Raw genomic sequence first — 12,129 nt, 5'->3', positions numbered from 1 at the left:
CAGGCTAGTCAAACCTGATTGCATAGCTTAGACACCAGACCCAAGTATTGACTGCTGAGAGGAGCTGTTGACTTTGGTGAGATCAACAGAATACATAAGAAGCTAATGGACAAAGAACTCTACCCTAACTAGACTGTATTATCTGCCCCACAACCCTGACTGAGTCTGGCCTGATCACACATGCTGAAGCTTAAAAAGCCCTATAAAATATTAGAGCCAGAACTTGTGAAATGGATCCATGCCCCTTCTGGCTGGTAAAAGCCAATGAAGAATTATGCATACTACTAATGGATGCAGTCAGAGCCTCCTGCAGAGAAGAAAAGCCACCTACCAAACTCGTTGAGGGGGAAAAGGAACAGTTCACCCAATCCTCAAGAAAACATCCCTTGACCCTGAAGATCTCTCCAGTTGCACTCCTTTCTCCAACCTCCCATTCCATGGCAAAATAATTGAGAAATCAGCAATCGCCATGCTCCAGCATGTGAATCAGCCATCATAGTGGATACCTGACAAATAGGGCACAGAGCAGTGGCAGTGCTGGTGGCATTAAAATATGACACCTCGTGGCCATGGACACGGGCAAGATCTCTGTGCTCACATTACTGGCTCTCTCTGCAGCCTTTGACACAGTGGACAACAAGATACAGCTACATGACGCAGCATGAGTAGATGGCCCACCGCTACAATGGCTCCAATTCTTCCTCTCTGTCACTGCTTAGCCTTTCTGGAGGGCTTTATCTCTGGGGTCCTATAGGGATTCATACTGTCCGCACTTCTCTCCAATAACTATGTGAGACCATTTTGTGGGGAGAGAGGGGAGATGCTGGGGGCCTAGCTGTCAACTAAACTGAAATACATCATTCTCAACGGATGAAAGCACCAACACTACTAAAATGTCAGAGTACCTACAAGAAATAAGCAGTTGGATGTGGAGCAGCTGAGTCAAGCTGGACCCTGGCAAGATCGAAGTGGTGATAGTTGGAATGGGGGGAAATGCTCTGAGCTGAGTGGTTGTCTTCTCCCGTCTTTGATGGTACACAGCCCCCATTCATCAAAGTGCTGCGAAGCCTCTGGACTCTCTTGGACTCCAAAGCTTGGGTGACAGGTAGCATCAATATCTAAACATTCTTTTTACCTCGAGCTACCTAAAAAGGTGTTGTCCCTTCCCCCTAGACAAGGCCCTGACTGCCAGGATCCATGCATTAGTAATCTCCCAGTGGGGTTCCTATGATTTGCTGAAGCTGAATGTAAAGCTGAATGTGAAAGTGATGCGTGGGCACCAGCTGCTCTGTGAGCATATTAGGCCCATGCTCAAATCCCTCCACTGCCTCCTAATTAGTTTCCAATGCCAGTTTAAACCTTTGGTGTTAAATTTTCAAAAGCCAAATTTCAGTTGGCTGCACTCCTCTGGGACAGTGCAGATCACAAAGCCTGTGACCTAGGAGGTGAGAGCTGGGGATATAGTGTTCTCTATCGAGGAGATACCGCTCTGGAACAAAAAGAATGAGGAGTATGTGTGGCACCTTAGACTAACACATTTATTTGAGCATAAGCTTTCATGGGCTAAAACCCACTTCATCAGATGCATGCAGTGGAAAATATAGGAGGAAGACACACAAACACCATGAAAAAATAGGGGTTGCCATACCAACTATGAGTCTTTTAGAGAGGTCAAGTGAATCCAGAATCTGACCATCTTTAGGAAATACTCTAAAACCTTCCTTCGCTAAAGCCGTTTCACCATAAGAATGACACAACACTGATGTCCCCCTTCCACCCAATAAACCCCTACTAACTAAAAGAGGAAATTTAATAAATTGAAAAACCCTGCCCCACACAGTGTGTTTGCCCCAGAAGGGAGAAGTGCCAGAGACTCAATTAAGTGCATTGGGGACTTTGCTACTGCTATTAATTTGTTTTTACATGGAAGATGCTCAGATACTACAGTGATGAGCAGCAGTACTAAACCCTAAAATAGACGGACATATGAATGAAATGACAATCTGCAGTTAACCATAATTTTCTTTAATCCTGATAGTTTATCGATCATCTTACTTCACAGCATAAGCAAATCATCAGCTGGAGTAATGAATAGATTGTCCCTCCTTGACATATTGTGGCATTTATGAGGTTTTATACCTTTCTCAGAAGCATCCTGTCCTAGCTACTGTATGAGGATAGGTAACTGGACTACTTGATTCGTTAATCATCATCTGCTACAGCAAACACAATGTAATTGTGTAAAGTTCATGTGTTGAGATTGCATAAGGGAAAATAACTTAACAAAGTTAATTTAAAAAAACCAAAACCCAGAGCCTTACCTTTTCAACTGATAAATACCTAAAACAAACAAACCCCTTCCCTAGTCTCCAATTCTACCAACTTAAATGGTTATCTTCAAAAGCCCTTTTAAAAAAACACATACCTCCTTGGTTCTCTTTTGAAAACATTCAGAAATGCATCTACGCCCAGTCAGAATGCACTGCTCGTTCTAGGTACCACTGGGAACATCAGGGGTTGTTTGGTATTCAGTGCACATAAACTGAAAGTTGATACAATCCAGACCTACATTTGACTGATCTAAAAGGCATCCTTGGTTTGTTTGGGGTTTTTTAAAGTGTGTGTTTTTTTGTTTTTTTTTTAATGCTCTGGCTGAATATTTACAGCTCAAATTATATAAAGTCTCCAAATAGTGCCACTGGTTTCATTTAAAAACAAACTATTTTAAGGTGGAGAGGTTGTGCTGCTAACATATGCCTGTAAATTTGGACTATTCTCTGTTTCCACCTTTTTAGTTAAAAATTTTAAATTTGTAACTAAAGGTAGTAAGAGAGAATGAAGTTACTTAAGCTTTTTAATGTACTTGGGCATACAGTATTTTATGGTCTGACATAGGTCAAGAGGTACCCTAAATAAATAAAATGATCTCAAAAGAAACTCTGTTTTTAGCTCTGCATAGAACACACACATTCCTTTTTCCTTTATGATGATCTGAATGGTAACTTCACAACAGTGAAGCATGTGATAATAAAATTAAAGTCTCTAGATATTTAGTGGTTGGAGAAAATGGATTATAAATCAGATTGAACAAAATACGAAGTGTACGGAGAGGAGAGGATTGATTTTCAAGGGGGTAGGGAGAGAATCAGCTAGCTAAATCAACCACCTTGCTCAGACTCCTCATTTTACCAATTTAACTTCCTTTTGTAGCCTATATAAAATGGGGGGGGGGGGGGAGGGCGCAGCAGAGTATAATCAAAAATTTGTTTTTCTGTGGCTGGTCAGTTATTTATAGGCCCACCCCAACTCCTGTACCACCAGGCCTAGTGTTTGGTACATCTGCATAATGAGATCCATGAATATTTTGGTATAATAGTAGGAATGAATCAAAATTCAGAATAATCTCTGTCCTGGAGTCTAGATGACAGTGTTAATTAGTAAACTGGAGAAGGAATGCACGTTTAAAATACATTTAGAGTATGTAGAATGGTACTTATGTGGTATTTTACATGGAGTTCTAATATTAATATGCATCATTTCTCTCTTTTACCTAAAAATGTGTTTTGTAGTATTGCTGGAAGCCTGGTGTATTCTTACATCACTTTTACAGAAGAGCAATTGAACAAGCAGTCTGAAGCTACTATCAAGATGGATATTAAAGGAAAAAGCTCAGTATGACCAGGGGATTACTTATAAGAAGTAACTTGTTCAACGCTCACTGGCAGTGTACAGTAAAAATATTACAATGTGGGTGTCTGTTATGGAATAATGCTGGTACTCTGCATTTGCACAATCTAAATACGCTGCCTTTTTAAAATTTTTATTAAAAAGAGATTTATAATTGACTGCACATTAAACATACAGCTGGTTAATTTAATCTAGACTATGAGGCATAAATTTTTTGTAATTTATTATGATCAAATCTGGTGGTAGAACCGTGCATGGATGATGTAAACACTGATTTTTACAAGAGTACTGTTAATATTCTTAGATACAGTTTTGTTTTCTTGCAAGAAAACTTGTCCTAACCTATCAGTTACGGTTTAGCTTGCATCTAGGTTGTCTTGCAGGTAAGCATATCAATGGGCAATAATAAATATGTGTAATTCACTTTTAAGATGAATGATTGACTCAGCTCCATCCCCTTCATGCTGTCTAAAAGGGCCAGGGTGATGTCCAGGGTCTCAAAAAGCCCTGCCTCCCTTTCAGGGCAGAATTCCTCAGTTCAGGCACATCGGGCTGCCTTCGGAGGAAGCCCTCACAAACCCTGGTGTGGGGGCATGCCAGTTGTGAGGATGGGCGGGTTGGTATTGTGAGTAGAAGTGGTGCTGTTGCGTGGAGCCTTGTGGAGATTCTGGGTAGTGCTGCAGCCCAGAAGGGCCCTGTGGGAAAGTACTGTAGCTTAGATAAGCCCCCAGGGGTGGAACAGGGGAGAACTCACCTGTCCCTGAAGCAGTTGAGCAAAAATATGATTTAAAGCCAGCATAGGTCCCTCTGTGCTGGGCTGCAAGTTTTGTGCTGTGCCTCATGGAGAGGCAACATGGAATCTCACCCCTTAGCTCAGAAAACGCAAGTTAACATTAGTTTATTTTATTTTCAAGAAGGAAGCTACTGAAGCAGGGTAACATTTATAGACTTTCACTAACTATAAGACAACTGTAGGCCATGCATAGATCATAAAAAGATACATAATTTGGGCAATTTTTATTTATTGTCAATATTAAGCTTTCAGAGGAACAAGAAAAAGGGAAAGAGAAGAGTTTTCTCTAGAGCTAGAATATATACAGAAATGAAGGGAGACTGAAATGTAACTCCTTTTTTTTTTTTGTTTACTAAGGAAAGGAATGGCTCTGCAACCTTGCTTATGCAAGTGCAGATCATTCAGCAGATGTATCAATTCTGCAATACATTCTTATTTCAGTCAGTCATCCGGTTTTAAGTTTTTGGTCAAAACATTAGCTTGAATAGTCAATGATTTTAGTAGATGTTTAATTGTTTTCATTAACTTTTAAGCCTGTGCTCATCCTGCTCAGATTCTGCATGCCTCACAACAGCTTAGTACCTCTTCTTGTAAAGCTGATGTAGGATGGTGAAATTCGTGAATAGGTGGTGGGATGATGGTACATCACCTTCCAATTTCACATAATATATTGGAGAACTCAGCAGGGAAGCACTGAATTAAAATAAGACCTATCCTGCAGTCATACATGAGTAACTTTACTTACATTAGTAATCCCACTGGACAACTTAATAAGTAAAGGTACTCACGTGCATAAGGTTTTGCAGGGTAAGGCCTCGCACTCGTTCAAAATCAAGTGAAAATCTGTGTCTAAAAGATTTTTTAAATGAATTAGTGTTTTTGATTCCCTTCCAATCCCAGTACCAAGTGTGCCCCATTATTCTGAAACAATGGTAAAAGAATAAATTGGAAATATGTTATCTTTTTAGTTTAGTAAATTAACAGTTAATCCATGTATAACATTTTGTGCAGCTACACGTTGACAGGTCACCTAGAATGGATATTTGTTACCTCATAGTAGAGAAATACCTTTACTCTTCTAGATGATGTCACGGTAATTCATTAATTGGTGCATTTAATTTGTACCATTATATGATTGATACAGTTCTGATGTTTTAACTCTATCCAAATTTTATGCTCTGTTCAGTTTATTTTTGGACGCAGTAAAATTTCTTTTACATTGTGAGCTGTTTTTAATGGAGAAATATTTTTAAAATGTCTAGCTGTATTGATTTTTTTAAAAAAATTGATGCAATATTTCTGTCTGTCTTCTTCCCTTTGAATCTTTCTTTGGTTAAAATTGTACACTTATCATTTTCCCACAATTTGTTCCTACTCCTACCCTTCACTTATAAGAAGAGACTTTCACAGGCAATTAATCTAATTGCAATTGGAAGGATATTTGGTGGAAAACTAAGTGACATGGTGTTGAAAGAAACATTGCATTTCAGAATATTTTTTAGATAATTGAGATGGGCATTTCTGTAACACTTTCTGTAGAAACGTTTAATCAGCATACTGTGTATTACAGTATGTGTTTACTGTGTTTCTTTGGCAGTTTGCATTGTTAGTCTAGCCCTCCATTTTAGAATCCTTAAAGGTAGCCTGCTTATCTAGTTCTTGTTTTAATTGAGCTAAATGGAAAAATTATGTATGACATCCATATACCGCAGGAAAAGGATGGAGGAGCATTCAACACAAATGACTCAAACTTACCTGATATGTTCCTGCTTTTGCTAACTTCCTAAAATCACGCAGCCAGCTCCTGCTCTACTGTGATTCCTCACTATGATCCATGATGTGATGACATGGCTACTAGTGTCAGCCAAAGGGGCTATCCTGTCAAGTGCCATTTCAGTGTGGTGCGGTTTTGTAAAGTCACTTCTTTGACCCTGATGGTTCAATAGACTTTGCAAAAACACTACCCCCTTACGTCAGTAGTTTGAAAACAGTCCCGTACTGTTGTAGGCCAGCTCCAGGTTAGCAGTGGCAGCACAGAAGACATTAATTGAGGAAAGTAAACTTTAGATTATTTTTTGTGCTGAATGTCTCTTGCTGTGTCTTATGGAATATTTTAGCTCATATACAAAATAAAGGCCTTGCAGGAAATCTTAACACACTCCAAAAAAAAATTAATAATAGGCTAGGGAACCAAATTTTCTCTCTAATTTTAGCTTGTCGTGATCCCCATTCTTTTTATAAAATTTGGATCTTTATTTAAATATTGAAATCTCAACTTTACATGTGATAAATGTGCCTGTTTTTAAATGTCAAGGTCAGCAACTCTGTCAAAAGAGGGTTTTCAACTCCGCTTATTCTGCTATAAACGTCAAAATAGGCTCCCAAATTCTTTTTTTTCTTATTTCTCCTTGTCCTCTCACCCTCTGATGTGGGAATCTGGAACAAATAGCATCATAATGCCACCAACTGGAAGCAAGAATGCAAAGAATTGCTAGATCCTGCCCCTGGACATAAAAGCCTCAGCACTGTCCCATCAGTTTGCCTTTCCTCCTCTGGAAGCCTGGAGTCCTTGCTTCAGCTCTTCTGCCATCTCTTTTCCCTTTTTCTCTTTTGTGGGGATTTTAAAGAAAAAATGGGACAGAATTGAGGGGTGGGGAGTAAGAGAGAAGTAGGAAGCCAACAGCAGTTTCTCCGATGGAGAGTTGAAGGCAGAGCAAGTTGCTGTTCGTTTAAGCACCACCCTTCAAGGGGGTTGCATCTAGGGCCAACTATTCATAAAGGCCGCCACTCAGGGATGGTATGCCCAGTCTGCACCCGACCTCTAAAGTGGGAGTGGCAGCTCCCCTCCCCAGCCCTTGGTAGGCATCCCTCCTCTGAAGGGTCTTTGGGGACCTCCCTCCCAAATGTATTTCTGGTGTTGCAAACTCTGGCTTAGGAGAGAGGGACCAAGATCTTGGCTGTGATCTGCTCCTGGACTTAGATCAAGCCTCCAAGCCCCTTGGTTGAGCCTAATTCTGATGCTGATACCAGTGTCCCCTGACTGGAGACTCTCTCAGTCTCTGAATTCTCAGTTTGGAAACCCCCAAAGATACTGTTTTCAAGCATACTTGGTTCTTCGCAGAAAAGGGGGTTCTCTTTCCCTTCCACTTGGCCATCCTGGACCTTGCATCCAAGGAATGGAACTGGGTGGACTTGTGCGCCCAAGACTCTCGCCCTAAAGCTAGATGTTACCCTGTTTCACCTGAGGAACCGGACGAAGTATTAGCTATTCCTAGGGTGGATGCATAGGCCTTATGTCTCACGTCTAAATTGTTCTCTCATGGAGTATATGTCCACCCTATGGACAAGACTTGGGGTGGACTTGGGCCTTAGTACAGCTTACAAGCTCGCAGTAGTGATTTTGCATATTGCAACTCATTTTGCTTTGGGGCCTAAGCTCTGTAGGTGGACCTCAGAAGCATTTCTCCTCTGCTTTTCCCCTGACACCAGAACTACGAGCTTTCTTCACTGTCTCCTGGTCTATAGAAGCCGCTTTCATTTTGTCTAAAGCTGCCTGCATGCGAAGTTTCCACTGTGAATCAGACACACATTTGGCTTTGGGAGTGGAATGCAGATGAGGGAGTAAAGTCAAAGCTGGCCAGACGCCCCTTTTAAAGGGCTTAATCTCTTTGACCGTCTACATGCTGCTACCATGAGGCCTGTAGATTCTTCTAAGACCCACCCCCATCCTTGGGGAACGTGCCCCCCTTTATCCCTTGCTGAAAGCCTATGCTCAGGTGTTGGCAGGGATCCTCTTTGGTATCCTATGACAGGTCAGCCCTTGGTTCTGTGGGATTCAGGTCTTTCGTGGGCCCAGGAGGCTGCTGTTTAAACACTTCTTTCCGCTGCTTTCCCAAAGCAGCCGGTTGCACTCAGGCCAGGTCCATCCCCATAGCTCATCAGCCCTGCCATTGTTGGAAGTCATTTGCTGATATTTGTGAAAATGTGAGCCGCCTCCACCTGAGATGCCTGATAACCTTACTCAAGTCCCTTCAGCCTCATGTCTACTAGAGTCTCAGGACCTCTTGCCTCATGTGGCCTAGATCACCCAGGAGAAATCTTTTTCCCACCTGGGAACTTCCCCATCTGGATACAGTCCTGAGTTCCTCACTAGGAAAGTCTTTCATTCCCCTGGACAGACTCTGCTCTTTTGAGCACTCTGTCATCAGTCGGAGCCTGCTTTGATTGTTGAGTCATGTTGCAGTCTGTGTGTATCTCCTGGGTGGGGCTCCACCTTTACTCTCTCCAGTCCTCCTTCCTATCCAGATGGGATTCCCTGTCCTTCCTTGGAGAATAACCCTCTTCATTCCTCCCTGGAATCACGTGCAACACCTGCAGCTGTTTGTGTGGCTCTCCTTTCTGTTCACCCTGCCCCCATTTGTATTGTCACTGATGCAAATCTCTTGGGTTTAGAGGGGGCTCACACCTGGGCATTTTGTTAACTTCGAGCCTCTGTTAGCTGGAGGAACACACATTGAGTATAAATCTTGAACTGCAGGCTGTACGTTTGGATCTCATAGCTTTGGAGTCCTTAATTCTCAATCCCCATATCCTCGTTCACTGGAACAACTGCATAACAGTGGAGTATGTCAGCCACTGGGGGGACCTGCAGGACCTCGCTCCTGGTGGAGGCATCCCATCTGGATAAACCTGGTCTGCTTTCCTTGAGGGCCCTTTATCTGGAGGGCAACAGTACCCTTGCTCGGCCACAGCCATTTGGCTCCAGGAGAATGGAGCCTCCCCCAAGTTTTCAAGGCCATTTGTCAGAAGTTGGCACCATAGCCAAGTTTATCTGTTTCTGTTTCCAGACCCCGGGCTCTCCTATATGATGCATTTACATGGAGCTGGAGTGTCAAGAGCTGGGTTACTGCTTCTTGAAAAGCTGCTGAGAAAAATCAGGCAGGACAAGGCAGCTGTGATTTTTGGTAACTCTGTGGCACCCACGGTTTTTGGTTCTGATGAGTCTTGGATGATCTTTTCAGCCTGGTTCAAGTTCAGGAACGTCACCATGTTTTGAAGCAACCAAAACAGCTTGTTTTGGATTTTCTCAAGAAAAGTCAATGTTTTTACGTGTGCATACCTCAGCCATCCACTGTCTGTCCCCGATTTGTGTGTCATAAGAGGAGAGAAAGAGTAAGAGGTACCATGAGAGAAAACTGCCAATTTTTGGGGCATGGTCATCTTCTATTCTAAGTTCGACTCTTCTCCCCTCTTGGAGGATGTGCTGCTGCTATCTGTATATTGTCCTCTTTTAACTCTTTTACAATCTCTTTTATTCTCTGCCCACCCCCTTTCACCTTTGCTGTGGAAGTATCTCTAACTGAAGGGGCTGGGTGAGGCTGAGGTTGTTATGCCCAGGGTTGATGGGGGTGCCTGGAGTTTTTTGTTTGCTTCCTGTAGGTGACACTATAATGCTATTTGTCCATAATTCCGGTATCATAGGATGGGAGAAGAGACTGTGGTAAACAAATTACAAGGTATGTAGTTTTCCCTTCTGTTGTGAAAACTGACAATATAGAAACTGAGAATTCTGCTGTTATGACATTATTTGTTATACCACACGATACTGAAAGAATTATTTTGAGTTTGGAGCTGAATGGGTAAATTTTTTTTTATTTGCACCTTTGCATATTTAGGTGAAGAGTCCCCATTTTAATTGGTGTGATCTGGGGTCATGAATGGATTTAGTTCTTTGTATATGCTGAATGGGCATAAATGTGGGGTCTGCTAATTCACTGCTGTTCTGTACACTCTTCCCCCATCATAAATGTTGCTCATCATTCTTCACAATGAGTTGTTAACTGGCACAGGCTAGTTGAACTAGTTGATTGTATTGTAAAATTGAAAAGATTCATCCTGGATCTTTGTATGTCTGGGAATCTGTAATGTAAGAGCCTTAATTATGATCAAATCTGGAGAAGCTGCTTCTGCAGAGTAACGTTGTCAACTATACACAGTATGCAAAAGGTTGTGAGACACTTCCCTTTCTTCCACTTCCTTGATAGTCTTGTTTGTTTGTTACTGGATCATGTACTTCTAATTATAAATTGTTTTCCTTTTAAACATGTAGATTTTAAATTTGGTAGAATGAAATTGTACCTGTTTGATAGATCTTCTCCATTCCTAATTAGCATGCAGGATGGTCTGCTTGTGAGGGGGGGAATTAGATAACTGTAAACCTAAATTAAACATCATGGAAGTGATTTTTTTAAAAAAAAAACTTGAAAAATATTCCAATATTTTAATTTCATACTTTCTTTATTCAGCTGATGGACCAGCTCAGAAATTACTTCTTCTAAAACCCTTTATATCTAACGACCATGGGAGAGATCCAAACGCCTCTCTGGCCCTTCTGTGCTGAGTTATAGGGCCATAAAATCCCCAGTTCCAGTTGTTAGAGGAATCCTCCAGGGCAGGCACGGAGGAAGATAGTCATAAGGCTGCTTTTTGGGGACCCTTTCACAAGTCCTGGTATAGGTGGTATGCCAATGGTAGGTGTGGTGTATGTAGGGATTTGTCAGGCAGAGACAGCAGGATCATAAAGATTGCAGCAGATGCTGTGGTCCGTGGGCAGCCCTGAGAGATTACTGTAATTTAGTCAAGCTTCCAGGGGTGTCTAAACTACACCAGGGGCCTGTCTAGCATAGGGAGGGAGCAAAGGTGGTTGATAGCCATCATAGTGCCCCTTCTCCCTGGGCTGAGAATTCTGTGCTGCTGCTCTTAGAGGAGTTTTTTTAGCCAAGACAATGACTTCTCATCAGAAGCTTAAAAACTGGAATATTTTCAAGTCACTTATTTGTCATTTGCTGTACAGAGGCATTTGGGTCAGGATGTTTGTTACTGAGAACTTTTACCATTCTTTTACTTTTAAATCTACTGGTTAGATTTATTGTCCTGTAAAATATTCTTAAAGCTTATTTTGCTTGTAAATGTGCACCTTTTAGTGCCAATGGCAAGACAGTATTGTATACACTGGGAAGGTGAACAAAATTGATACAATAGTATATTTTCTACGCTGTTAATCTTACTATAAATATTTTTCTACATAGATTCTATTTACAAAGTGACCATTTTAGTGTTAAAAGGGTAACCTTTTTCATTTGAATGTACTGCAGGCTTTATATCTGTAAGTCAGGTGACAGCAAAAGGAATTTTATGTGCCTCTGTATTTTTGTACGGGCTTTAAATAAATACTTTTTTCCTGAAAGACACTGACAATTCGTTTTATTCTAATTGATCTAGTATTTTTAAGATTGCCAGCTGAGTTGCTGAAGTTCAGCATGAAGGAGAAGGTGTCATGCATGTTAATACATTGTGGGTCTCTGTGCCCTCTAGTGGCTGAACCACAGAAGAGATTGAGTTAGCTAAGCCTTATAGAATATCTGGGTTGGAAGGGACCTCAGGAGATCATCTAGTCCTGGGGTCTCAAGCACATGGCCCGCTGAGCTCCCTGCCCTATTACTTCCTTTTGCCACCAAACTTCCCTCACCCCTGCCCCCCCAAGTTATTTTATGTGGCAGCTAAGCTCCCCACATGCTGCTCCCCAATGTTTAGGGCTGAGTGTCTCCCCTGGCCCTGCCTGCCACCCCCACACACCTCCCCCTGAGTGT

At 41.7% G+C, this 12,129-nt stretch overlaps 1 protein-coding gene across 2 annotated transcripts in view; it reads left to right on the top strand.

The window, feature by feature from the left end:
• SLC35D1 (solute carrier family 35 member D1) overlaps positions 1–11,726 on the top strand; it is a 34,919-nt gene extending 23,193 nt beyond the window's left edge. For both annotated transcript variants that reach the window (XM_075067692.1, XM_032771914.2), the window contains one exon: positions 3,570–11,726. In XM_075067692.1, coding sequence (XP_074923793.1) covers positions 3,570–3,678 — 109 coding nt within the window. In that variant the 3' untranslated portion in view covers positions 3,679–11,726. The remainder of the gene's footprint in view (positions 1–3,569) is intronic.
• Positions 11,727–12,129: the final 403 nt, after the last annotated feature.

The sequence above is a fragment of the Chelonoidis abingdonii genome, chromosome 7 (assembly GCF_003597395.2).
Source record: "Chelonoidis abingdonii isolate Lonesome George chromosome 7, CheloAbing_2.0, whole genome shotgun sequence".
Taxonomy (NCBI): Eukaryota; Metazoa; Chordata; order Testudines; family Testudinidae; genus Chelonoidis; species Chelonoidis abingdonii.
This window is presented reverse-complemented; position numbering and strand designations above follow the sequence as displayed.